The 13,740-nt window shown below is 43.7% G+C and overlaps 1 protein-coding gene across 3 annotated transcripts in view; it reads right to left on the bottom strand.

Moving 5' to 3' along the window:
* Positions 1-13,740, bottom strand: part of DSCAM (DS cell adhesion molecule) — a 784,307-nt gene that overhangs the window by 18,586 nt on the left and 751,981 nt on the right. For all 3 annotated transcript variants that reach the window (XM_078071697.1, XM_078071718.1, XM_078071731.1), the window contains 2 exons: positions 7,800-7,915; positions 4,335-4,484 (listed from right to left, as the gene is read on the bottom strand). In XM_078071697.1, the coding sequence (XP_077927823.1) occupies positions 4,335-4,484; positions 7,800-7,915 (266 nt within the window). The remainder of the gene's footprint in view (positions 1-4,334; positions 4,485-7,799; positions 7,916-13,740) is intronic.

Genomic DNA, 13,740 nt, shown 5'->3' with positions numbered 1-13,740 from the left:
ACATGGAGGGGCTCAATAGATCTCGGGGCCTGGCCCGTGATTCCTGAGTGACAAACACTTGGCAAGGGTTGGAGCACATCCTGCTTACTGGGAAGAGGGTGGGGGAGATTTGGTGGGTTGATCAGGAAGGCTAGAGACTCAGTTTAGAGAGGGTTTGGCAGAAAAAAAAATACTCATTAAAAAATCAAGACCAGAGGTGCCTGGGTGGCTCAGTTGGTGAACTGTCTGACTTTGGTTCGGGTCATGATCTCAGGGTTCTGGGATCGAGTCCCCCCATCGGGCTCCCTGTTCAGTGGGGAGTCTACTTCTCCCTCTCCTGCTCCCCCTTCTTGTGATCTCTCTCTCTCTCATAAATAAATAAAATCTTAAAAAAAAAATCAAGACCAGATGCTGGAGAGTTCCCATGCTGCAGAAAGGAGCTGAAAGGTAGAGCTGGTAAGGACAGGCGTGCGTCCTATTCATTCCCAGTCTAGCCCTCTGTACATCAATACAGTCAAGCTCTTGTACACGCTCTTGGCCCAGATGGGTGGATGGTGACAAAGGGATGACTTCCAGGTAGATATGACCCCCAAAGCCCAGGTCATGTCTCACACGTTTCACTTCACGTGTCTTTGTACCCTTGCACAGTTTGTGCGCAAGAAAGCTGATTCAAGTTCTCCTGTGACGGTCTCGTTGGTAAGTCTCACAGAGTGTGCTGGGAGAGACTATGTACATACTTACAAACCTCCAATCAGCTGGCATCCAGACCCCCCAGCCTATTAGATGTCTTAGGAAATGGAGAACAAAGAGAGGGGCCAAATGGACTGCCCAAGTCCTGTCTAAAATGCTAAACATCCTTTCTTACCCACCCCCTTTACTCTGATTTCGGAACTTGACAGTGGATTAGTATGTAAGTATGTTTACTGATGCCTACTGTATGTCAGACTCTGTGGCTGGAGCTGGGGGTGGGAGACCACAGACGCCCCACTTTCTCCTGTACCCTAAGACACAGGAGAGACAGGGACGCACACAGAACTGCAGACACAGCCGAGGCATCTGTTTCCCTTGGTTGAAGTGCTAAATAGCCAATTGTTGGGATTTCTCCCATCCTCATAACGAATCTTTGTTGCAGGTCAGGAAAACTAAAAAAATAAATGCCTAGAAACATAGCTTCTATGATGCGGTCATGATAGTGTGTAAACAACGTATCGTAGATGCTCTTCTTAAAACTAAAGAGCCCCTACATTGACGACCCCGTCCTAGCATCATTAGAACAGAGTAATAATGCCATGTGCAGCTGAGGAAACAGACTATAAAACCGTCTCGGCAAATTCACCCAACTGCAGTGTGGAGAACCAGCCGCATGGGACTGAGATGACAGGGGTGCACCACGTGGACACTGTGACAAACTTGGGGGCATGGAACTGAGATGACAGGGGTGCACCACGTGGACACCATGACAAACTTGGGGGCACAGGACACAAGCAGAGAGCTGGGCTTCTGCTGGGGGTCGTCTGTGGGGGGAGGGGGTTTGGATGCCCACTCTTTCCACTTCTAAATGAAAAACGGGATGTTCTTAGTCCCTCCTCATGTGGTTCTGGAAGGAATATTTAATGCAAAAATGATCCCAAAGATCCTTTACTAATAGAGAATGTTGTGCAGATGCTAAAGGAATAGCTCTGCTTTTTATTTTTTTGAATTAGAGACTGATGCATGCATTTGAGTAGATCTACCTAATGCTTGTAAACACTGTTGGATGTTCATCACAAATGAAGGAAGCAGCGTTCTGTAAGCTGTGGTTGCTTCAATGTGATGTGATCATCAGGCTGAACCCGGGGCTGAGCATCCCAACACTCTCAGAATGAGGTGCAAACTCACGAGGCTGGCCCAGGAGGCCTGGCGACCAGGCCACCTCTTTCTCTGTCTACCCCCCCCTTCCCTGTGGCCCACTGCAATCCAGGGACGCTTCTGCCCCAACAGGCCTTAGGAGCTTTTCCCTCCTGTCCCCTCCACCTGGCAAGCCAGCTCATGGCCACGACTTAGACTTGCTCCTCAATGGTGGTCTCCCCAGATTCATGTTCAAAGTAGCCTCTCCCATCATCTCCCATACACCCCCTGACTCACTATCTCACCATTTCATCATTGCCTCCTATTTTTCCCTAGTTCTTTTAGGTAAATGAGAAAAGCTTGAGTTCTTTGTTTGCATCTGATTCCTGTGCTAAGATGAAATGAATGTGCTCTTGCGTCTCATGATGTACCCCCATCACTGGGCCATATGTCAAGTAAAACCTTAGTGAATACATTTGAGTCTGAATGCACGCATCCTTGCAGTTCCCCAGCTGTGCTTCTAGAGTTACAGGTGTGAGAGACGCGGACATGCCGCCCCATGTGCCCCCGGCCCGCCCCTGCCTCTGCTGGCTCTAGTTTCTGCTTATGACCGACATTCACATCTCTGCTGATATTTTGAATGTCATCCAATCAATGTGTCCATTAGTCAGGTAGGGGTGTGATCATGCAGTTGGGAGCTTCCCAGTGCGTTTCTCCTCTATTTATGGCTGGCCTCCGTGCATTGCTCTGCCAGTCGAACGTTGAAGGGGAGGTGGGAATGCTTGCTTGTTTTACCTGGCAGAAAGAAGGCGTGTGCTGCGAGTGTGGCAAGCTTGAGAGGTCCTGTCCCACTGCACTCAGGGGCAGGGACACACATAGGTCTAACATTCGGGGAAATATTTCTCCAAGAGGGCTCCAGACAATCAGCATCAGAATTACCCAGAATGTCTATTACAAGGCAGATTCCTGGGCCAAGTGGATCAGAACCTCTGGAGACAGAGCCCTGGAATGGGTGTTTTGAACAGACATCCTGGGTGATCCTGATGCATATAAGAGTTGGGGAACCACTATCTGGGCATCTGTCCTGTTTCCTCTGCCTCTTTCCTATTTTCCAGTTAATGTCTCTATCAGCTTCCATGCTGCCTGGGCATGGAACTCTGAGGTCAAGGATCCATCCATTTCAGCAATCTCTCCCCCCGCCGCCCCCCCCCCCCAGTCTATAGTCTTTCTCTCACTGAATAGCAATCAGTGGCTCAGAAATCCATCAGTGCAGCATCCTATATCCAGACCCTGGACCAGGCAAATGATGATGGGGAAGCCAGTAGCTGGAGAGAATATCAAGGACCACGAAGCGGTTTCTAAGAGTAAGGCTCTCGCTCACACCCCCTTGCAAAATTAACTCTCACTCACGGCCCGTTCGGATCTTCAGTGTGTGCTAATGTCATCAGGGAAGGAAGATGGTGAGGTTAGACAAAAGGGGGAATAAAAGATTTCTTTAGCACGTTCTTGAGGATAATTTTTCAAATCAATTTCAGTAACAGTTGAAACTGTTTTCAAATTACAATGTTATTAGGAATCAACTGGTTTGATTCATGATGCTCGGCGCATTTCACAAATGCCTTTCGAGTCAGAATTTATGAAAAACAGCTTTTAACATTGTAATATTTATTTTTCTAATTATAACACTCTGAGAATGTAAATTTTTGCGGAGTGATTAGAGATTTAAAAGCTAGACATCAAAGCTTTCGAAAAGATAATAATCGGGACATCAATTTCTCAGTCTTTAAAGAGATTTAGAAACAATTTCAATTATGACGGAATAAGAATATCTAGTTAATAGCTCTAGATACATATTAGGGGATTTAATTTCATTGCAGTAATTAATTCCCATATATTATGGATGTCGATATTAATAACTAAGTCAAACATAATCCCTGGATTAGTCAGGACTACAATTTTTCTCAAATAGCATGTGCAGGAGAAAAGCATGAACTCCAAGGACGGACAGACCCACAGTTCAATCTTGGCTTCATTATGCATTATCTGTACGACTTTGGGCTGTTTACCTAACTTCTCTGAGAATCCATTTTTTTTTCTACCTGTAAAATAGAGGCTATCATATCTATTCATACCTATTATAAGTAGGTACCTCACAGGGTTGCCTTAGAGATAACATACACGACATAAGCTTTTTATCCTAATCCTGGCACAGAGTAGATACTCACTCATGCTAATTACCTTCCTCTTTTCCAGTGTCATCCAAATTAAAAAAAAATTACCTCTACCTGAAATTTCTAGCACTTTCGTAGTAAATCACTACCAAGGGTTATTGGCTTCAGCTGACACAATTTGAAAACCAGCTCAGATCCAACAGTAAAAACTCACTGTCCCAAAGAAAACTACTATCGTGCGTATCTGTTTCTTAGGCGCGGGGCCAATGAGCCCCACCTCCGTTTGACGGGGACAGAGCATCCATGTCTCGTCGGTGTTGACAACACCCACACGGTTTGCGCTGTCTGGCCACTTACTCGTTCCCGGCCGCGCGTCCGAAACGTCCACCAGGGGCCCGGTGGCCTGTGACACTGACTGGTAGTGGACCGTGTGCGTCACTGTCAGGGACTTCTGTTTCGCCGCCTCCCCAAAGTCAGCATCCGTTAACAGGACCGTGGAGCGATCGTCTGCAGAACAGCAGGGACGGGGGAAACCAGACATGTTTACCCTCTTTCCATGGCACCCTGCCTCTCTCCCCAGGTCCTTGTGTTATCATTCATTACAACCGCAATTACGGCCTCATCTAAAGCAGCAAAAACAACTAAAAATTCAAGCGCCACGTTAGAACCACTGGAGAGTGCTAAAAGTGTTGGCTTTCAGAGCATGAATGAAAGAGAGTGACCACAGAGAGGGTCTTCTCACAAAGCAAACACTGATTTGGGAAGGCTTGTTGTTGCTGCTGCCTGTTTAACAGAGTTCGGGGATTCTGTATTTGTCAAAGGCTCACCTGAGTTGTCGGCAGGGAAGCCGGCACCACCCAGTGATGGGGCTGCCCCTGCAAGTCAGCTCTGTTTGCAGGACTAGAAGAACACCGCCACCACAGCTCTCTACACTTGAGGGGCTCTCATGCTGAACTTGGCCAATGCTTGGGGTTGGGGGGGAGGTGTGGGAGAGAGAAGGGCTGGTCTTCAGAGTTTATTGATTCCTCTATTTTAGATTCTGATGTATGTTCCTTCCCACCTCTTCTGAGCCTTAATGACTCTAGAACATCTTTTAATTGATTTCTCAAAATGACTCACTTGTCAGATTTCCAAGCCCAGTTGGCACCTGAAGGTTAGGGAAGCAGGAGCCTGGGTTCAGATGAATTAGGAGCATTTTAGTGCTTGGAAAGGAAGCTGTTGGTTGAGCTGTGTGTCATTATTTGGTTGTCTCAAGATTTTCATCACTTTGTTGTGATACTTTTCACACTTCCGTAAGAGCTCTTTTACTCCAAGGGAAGCTCCCATTAGGATATATGGATATTCATACGTTTTCAAGCACCGCAGCCTGGGATGCTGCTCATATGAGTTTATCAGTCAGCTGGGACCACGCTGCGGTGTGCCGTGACACAGAACGGTGATGTGAAAGTCATAAACAACACAGTTAGACTTCTGTGTCCAAAAAAGGCTCTGAACAGAATGAACCTTACAAAATCCAATTACTCAGGCTCTGGCAGGAGAGGAAAGCCTCTTGAAGTTAGAATAAAATTTCTTGGCAGGGAAATAGAAGAGGGACTGCCAAGGTGTCTGCTGGCATCCTGGCGTGGGATGCAGCGTGGGCTGGTACCGCAGCAGGATCCGGGGCTCAGCGCGGGGGGTCACACCGCAGCCTTCCCCTGGCCCCCAGACTGGGTGGCCTTTCTCCAGAAACAGGTTCTTACAACTGGACCTGGCATCAGAAGCCCAACATCTACATTCGTTTTTCACTAATAATACTGACATGTTCTGGTTTCCAACACTTAGCCCTGCGGAGAGCACTCTGGATTATCTGCGGGGCTAGGGTACAAACTCTTAATGGGAAATTTCAGGTGCCTGTCAGTGTGTGAGGTTAACCATTCATTCTGGCTGGAAATTAATGGCACTCACCTATTGGATTCTTGTAGTCAGAGCCCAGAGTGTTTTAAAGCATCACATTTCTACTTCCTAATAATTAGAAAATGCCATTGACCAACTGTCAAGCATCACCAGGAGGTAAACGACTCTTGGTGATCAATGATCCTGTGAGGAATAGGACGCATCTCTGGTGAAGGGCAGTGACTATGGACAGAATGATGAGCAGACTTTTTCTGGTGTTAGGCCAGCAATGACTACCTATTGTAACTACTGTGGGGACAATGATTAACGGGTCTGATGAGGAACATTTATCGAATGTTGTAACTATATTATAAGGTCAAAGGAATTATATTTTGATTTCTGAACTGATGGTTCAGAGGAACATCTTGGTTTTTATGCCCAATCTATTGAGTTCAATAAAAGGGATTCCAGCTATGCTCCTGAAAGGTAAAGGTGATCAAGAACAAAGCATGGTGCTTTGTCCTGATGGGAGCTATCAAATAAAATCTTATGTATTTTAGGATGAGTAAGTGAGCCCTCCAACAACACAGGTAGTATTTAACTGAATTTAGTTGATTGAGGGCCACACTGGGCTTGACCAACCTTCTCCAAGTGCTATTATGCTTGAACCAAACTTAAAGCCAGCAAGAGCAGCCCAAACCTTAGGACTTAGGAACTTCTAAGTCAAGATGTCTCTGCTGTACTGTTAGAACATAATCATGCAGGGCGGGAGCAAGGAGCAATGGAGATGTTCTGCCAATCTGGCCATTTACCACTGTTTTTCTGGCAGGAGGCTTCTAGTATAGGTGCCAGGAGTGGGGTAATTTTAGCCAAACCACAGGATAGGGTTGCCCTGGGACCAAGTGCCAGCAAACACCTTCCAGAACAAACACTGAGCAAAGTTTGAAAAGGGCCAGACTGGGCAACCTGCCTCAGAGTCTGTTTCTATGGATACTGGAAAGCTGAGTGGTATTTCTAAGGTGAGGGCTTCTGGGAAGTAGCTTGTTGATATGGAGGCAGGTGGTGACAGTCACAGGAGGCTAGGCTGGCGGCTGGGTGGGGGCCCTGCGCTGGTTCTGCTCTAGTCTAAGTGACCTGCAAGCTATGTAAGCTCTCAATGCTCCAATTACAAAGTAGTATCTTTTTCCTACGTTGATTGGGTGGGTTAAATGAAAGGATGCACATAGAGTGCTTATAAAAGTAGGTGACATTAGAGAGCCCTCAGTAAATGTTAGCTATTCTTCTGATCATTATTGCAATGGAAATATAAAGTCTCTGATTCTGGAATAAGTAGACCTGTGTAAGAAGACAGTATAGAACAGCGGATTTTGAATGGAAAGGGCTGGAAAGAGTCAAGACAGCAGGGTTCTGGGCGAACCAGACACAGAGGTTCTCCAGGTGAAACATGGATCTGGGTGTTTCCCAAAGCACTGCCAAGGACCCCATCCCAGGGTGCCTGCGTGGTGCTGAGGGATGGTGAAAAGGCAGCCCATGCAAAGACACTTGTTTGTTAAATGCTAAGTAGATTTTAAATGTTTTCTTTAATGAAGGCCTTATTGTAGCTGAAGAAGGCACTGAGTGAATTTCCAGGATGGGCTTTAGTGTGTGACCCTTCTAGGCTTATTTGATTACAGGTGTTTGTTCTTTGGAGAGGCACCAATAGTCTCTGCAGGAAAGATCCAGCACGGATCAAAGCTGGGGAACTCCTGTCTCAGGTGACCTCTGAGCTACGTGTAAGTTCATTTCCCCTCCCACATCTGCTGGTATTTATTATTCTCCTCAATAACAATTATCTCCCTTCTACCTCTGCTTGTGTAGCACTCAAGATGTTCCCATAACTACTGGGGTTTGGGCTGAGAGGGCCCAGCTGTAGCAGCCACATTGTGGGAGGCCACGAACAAGGTACCTTACCGATGGTCTCCATTGTGTCTCTCTCTTCAATCAAAAGCTGAGCCCTGGGTATGTCAATGTGCATTCTCAAGGTCTGTTGTTGCTTGCTCAAGGTATCCGAAGTCCGCGTATTCTTACTGGGGATAAAATAGAGGGGATTCATGAACAAATGCAGTTCAGACTTACATGATGCCAACAGGTGCTTATACAACCACTGGGTTTGGTATCCAATTATTTGAATGCCTTGTGGGGATGGGAGGGGGAAAAAAAAGCAAGGAAGGAAAAGGGGATAAGGAGAAGGAAAAACATTTTTTTCTCTTCATTCAAATGATATTTACTAATATTAAGCTTCAGCAATCAGTTGTGAGGCTCAAAGAATGAAAACTGTCAATAGGGATTGGTTCCATATTGATAGAACCTTTGGAATTTCCCTTTTCTTGTGTAACGCTAAGTAAAACCAAAAAAAAAAAGTGATTCTTAAACCAACAACACTCTTCTTTGTCAGACATGAGATATTCCAGTGATGGCAAGGGAGGAAGCATGTGTGCTCGCTGCTCATTGGGTGGGGCTTCTACTAATGGATTTGTATTTACATCTGGCGTAGTTTTATTTTTGTTCTAGTAACAAATCATAAACCTTGTTAACTTCCCTGACACTAGTTTATCCTAACTGATATCGTATTTTAGAATTAAAAACAAAACCCAACTACTATAAGAATTTGTGTACCAGAAAATTACTCTTAGAGTGAGCTTCTAGAAGTAAATGAAAATAGGTAGTAAAATGGCATGGGATAATCAAATTCAGTTACAGCCTACAGAAAAAAAAAATAATCTGCATGTTTCACAAAAACACAAAAAAAGTCCTACATCACAGGAGTGATTGTGCAGTCTTCACAGAGTTGTAAGGATTGAGAAGATTTCGAAATAATGTATAGTTGACCCTTAAAGAACGTGGGTTTGAACTGAACGGGTCCACTTATATGTGGATTTTTCTCCATAAATACAGTCTGGTACTGTAATGTTTTCTCCTCCTTATGATTTTCCTAGTCACATTTTCTTTTCTCTAGCTTATTTTACTGTAAGAATGCAGTATATAATACATATAATACGCAAAGTATGTGTTAATTGACTGTTTATGTTATGGGTCAGGCTTCTGGTCAACAGTAGGCTACTAGCAGTTAAGTTTTGGGGAAATCAAGAGTTATATGTGGATTTTTGACTGTATGTGGGGGTTAGCGCTCTTAATGCCTGCATCGTTCAAGGGTCACCTGTGTAGTAAAACAACTTCTAAAGAGCAACAATCACTCAGAATAATTCATCAATGTGATAAACTATGGCATCCATAAATCCAGCTCAACAATTGCCAAAATCGACTTTGAGAAAGATTTCTGGCGCCTACTTCACCGGATGATTTACCTCTGTGTTAGTTACTTTTAGTAGAGAATGATAAAAGGATAGTCATACTACGTCTTAAATGTTTTTCTTCCCGACTAAGCATTCCCCAGGAGTCCTAGGTCCTTTCTTGTTGATGAGGATTCATCTACCCTTGAACCCTGTAGCTGAAGGAATGTTAATAATCCGAAGGTCAAGTTCATTCAAGAACCCCAGTAGACATTTAAATGTTGAAGTCTGTGTTAATATTCTGAATATTTTGTAACGGCCCTTCCCTCATTTGAGTATAAACAAAACACCCTACAGAAACAACAGCTTCTAAGAGGTGCGTCATTCCTACTTAGGACTTGATCTTGAACCAGATTTCTTGCTCTGCAGATGAGTAACTGGGTTATGTAGCTAGATCATGCTAATTATGCAGAGCCCAAATTCAAATGTTTGGCCTGAATTTTTCCCATCGTCTATATACTTTTTGAAATTATTTACTTAACTACGCTTTCATTTTGTATGTGTGTGTGTGTGTGTTTTAAAGCAAAGATTCAAATACTTGTATAAAATGAAGAACATTTTGGTGACTTGGGGGTTGCAGTTTAGACAAGCTCTATTTCCACAAAAACAGATGGGGAACTACTCCTCTGTGAGTATCTGAAAGGTCTGTTTAGAAACTCCACTAGGGACTTGAGCTTGTCCTTGCACCAAAAATAGAAATGTGAGCTAGTTCCTTCTGCTCATCATGAATAGTTATGAGGCAGTCAGTGGCTGCTCTATTAAACACTATGAACCCGAGTGCAGACTATCTTTAACAATAAGGGGTCCACTGTCAGACGGACACAGGAAGCATGCTAAATAGCTACTGTGCCCCACTGCAGTGGGCACGAGGACTTAGAATTGATTGAACTTCATAAACAGAGACAATCAAAGCTGGAAGTAAATTTCTCCTTCTCCTTGAAGGAATGCACGCTGTCAAGCCCTGTAGTGGAAAGGCAAGAACATGGCCCAACAAACCTTGAGATTCAGGAGCTAATTGTTCCTCTCTCCCTTTGCATTGCTGTTCCCTTTGCTTAGAAGAAATGCCCCCTCCCCCATCCCAGTGGCCACGTGGCTGGCTCCCTCTCTGGCTTCAGGGCTTGGTGCGGGTGCTGTCTTCAATGGAGCCAGACTGGCCCAGCTCTGGGCACTGCTGATGCTTCTCCTCCCCATCCTCTGTTGAATCTTGTTTCCTCGGCACTGAATACTCTTGAGCATGTGTTTAATTGACTTATCTTGTTTGTGATCTGTCTCTTCCACTGGCATATGAGCTCTACAAGGGATAGTTCCTTCCGTTCTGCCCCTATATACCCCTGGAACTTAGAGCAGTATGTGGCCGGAGTAGGTGCTCAATAAGTAGTTGTTGAAGCTTGTTGAATAAATCATGTTGTTTGGAGGGTACAGTGGGAGTGAGTGACAGGTCCCAGAGGAGGTAATATTGTTCTCATTTTAAAGGGTTATTAGGTCTCAACTTTCTTAATGTGGCTGCCATAGTCTATAATCTATGGTTCTAGGAAGGCTGATTCTCTAAAATTATAACAATTGGTCATTAAAACAGCAGTAAACCCTCCCCTCCCAAAAGAAAACCTATTTGAGGAAAACTCATTTGTGAAAAGATTGTGAATGTTTTCACTGTAGAAACAAAATTGCATCTTTTTTATGATATGGAGTCATGCTAAATATGTTAGTTATTATTGAAATATCATCTTCCACCATCCATTTGCCATCTGGTTGTCTGATTAAAATGACAAAGAGCTGACCCTCGTTCACCAAGGATTGTATTTCCCAGCTTAGCCAATAAATTACTTGCAGTTGTTAAAACTCTTTAAAGTCTTGGTATTTCCTTAAGCTTTGGGGGGGGGGGACTGATGAAAAAGTCTGCACATCACCCACCTTCCCAAATATGATATGAAGCATTCCATAAGTTTAGAATAACTGTAGGGCTATCAGGACCTCATTATAATAGTTGAGTGGGTTTTTTTTGTTTGTTTGTTTTACTATTTGTCTAAAAATATGAACATCAAAAAAGCTACTTATTTAAGTTCTCAGTTTGAACCCTTCTCCACCCTTTTCCACTTATAGATAGCTTTTGATAATACTGGTCTTTGTATATTAACCACGTATTGGCTAATGCCTCAGAGCAGGCTAGTCTTACCTCTTAGAAGGCTGGTATTTTTCTTTAAATTATTTTCACATAATCATAAAAAAGGAAAATCCTTTCTATCTGGGCATGGTGGGTGAAGTCTCTCTTTCTCTCTGTAGGGGGTGATTTGCATGAGTGAAATAGAGGAATGTGCGGAAGCACAAAGCCCAGCGATGGGAGATGGGAGATGATACCTTGTGGGGGATACCCTGGCACCAGCTTATCTGTGTTTGTCCCACAGTAGCATCTGCCTTCCTGGCCCTGGGACAGCTAATCCCACTAAAGTATGCAGATACATTTTTTGTGGAACATGGTTGGAAAATATGTTACCTTCACCAAGATCACAGAATGATAAAGCTAGGAATAATTGCAATATTTTTAGATGAGGAAAGTGGGGCACAGAGGGAAAATGAGTTGCCCAAGATCACAGAACCAGCAAATGGCAACGTGAGGCCTACAACGTAGGCTTGTGGTTCTATGTTCTCACTGCACCAGCCTGCTATGTCCTCAATTTCCCACTCAAGCAGCAGCGAAGATCAGAGACGGCAGTTCTGTAGCCTCTCTATACCAACAGATATGACTTGCCTAGATTTTCTAGACCACATTCGAAATACGGTTGGCCCTCAAATCTCCAGGTAGGTGACAAGGTCTTTTGTTGCTTGGCCCCATTAACCTGCCAAACTTAGATTGAACTGACCCTTCATGATTAAAAGCATTGCGTTTGCTTCTAAATTAATCCCATAAAAATCCACCTATTTGAGAAGCTTAGAAATTCTCTTCCTTTTCAATCACTGTACCCTCTGAAGGAAAACCACCTCAACTACCTTAAGTGGGAGTAATTACCAGTTTGAATGTTCCTAATTTCATATTGGCAACTGTTAACCTCAAATACCACTATTAATTCCTGCTTTACTCAAGAGGTGGTCTTTCAACCACAGTGATTGACCTATTAATGAAGAAGATGCTTTTTGATGTCTTGCTTGGGGCTAATAAGAAGGGGGAGGGATGCTTTCTAGGATATTAGAGAAGCTAATACCTACTCATCCTAACCAAACAAATGTTGAACATGTCAGAAAACACAGATTCCAGTGTCACGAGGTTTGGGCAGACATGATCTCTGGTTGAAGAGTGGCTGAAGGAAGTGGCTGGAAGGTCTCTGGGAGGGCTGCAGGACCCAGGCTGGGGTACAAACCAGTGAAGTAGGCTGGGGTGGAGATGGGGATGGTGATCTGTTATACAGGGCAAAAGTCATGCCCAGTCTACAGGGAGCATTTGATGGAGCTCCAGACTGCCATTATCTCTAAGGTGTGCCCAGTATGGCCAGAATACTTTCAAGAAAGTCAGAAAGCTACAATTTTATACGAAATCTCTTAGGAGGGCGAGTGATGTGATGAGCACTGGGTATTATACACAACTAATGAATCACTGAACACTACATCAGAAACTAATGATGCACTATATGTTAGCTAATTGAACGTAATAATAAAAGAAAAGAGAGAAAAAAGAAATCTCTCAATTTCTAAATGTCATCAATGAATTCATATTTTTAAGTCTACATTAGAAAGTTTATTTTATTTGCTAGATAAGTTACTATAAATTGAATGACTCTGGCTTGTTTTGTTTTGTTTTGTTTTCCAGATGTTTTGTCAGATTTGCTCTGCACAGGTGCATGCATGTTTGGATGCCTTCCACGTGACCACAAAAATGTCCCAATACTTGCTTAGCGAACAAGTACAGACTTATATTAGAGCATGGACTCTGAGCATTTCATATAGATTTTCATATTCTCCTCATGCAAGTTTGATCTAGAAAGATGCGGTCAAGGACCCATTATGAAAGATACATTTTACAGGCCGTTTGCATTTCTGAGTTCTCCTCTGAGGTCTAGATTCCTGCTACCAGCTATCTATTTGACATTTTCATTGGACACTTGGAAAGCATCCCAAATTCAACATGACCCGTACAAGTCTTTTCATTCCCATCAACATTCCCCTTTCCCTGTCCTAAAAAAAAAAAAAAATCTGTACCCTGCATCTATCTTCCTAATTCCTAATTTTAGCAAATGTCACTTATGTTTAATTGCTCACTCCAAATATTTCAGAGTAAACCTGAGTCCTCCATATCCTTTACCTACAATGCACATAGTTTTAAAACACGGTATGGCCAAACAAAGATGTCTCTGTAAAATGTAATCAATGGGCCAATGGCAGTTGACCTCTGCCTTAGGTCTTCAAAGATACTGGTGATATGGGTCATGGGCTCTTTGTGAATAATAAAAAAAGTACCAATTTTATATGCAAAGATGGGGAAGGATGTTAAATCCAACTGCGGTGGGGTGGGGAGTAGGAGAGACCCCATAGCCCATCCTCTTTTTCTCCTACGGTAAACATCCTAAAATGGC

This window comes from Halichoerus grypus, chromosome 1 (assembly GCF_964656455.1).
Source record: "Halichoerus grypus chromosome 1, mHalGry1.hap1.1, whole genome shotgun sequence".
Taxonomy (NCBI): Eukaryota; Metazoa; Chordata; class Mammalia; order Carnivora; family Phocidae; genus Halichoerus; species Halichoerus grypus.
This window is presented reverse-complemented; position numbering and strand designations above follow the sequence as displayed.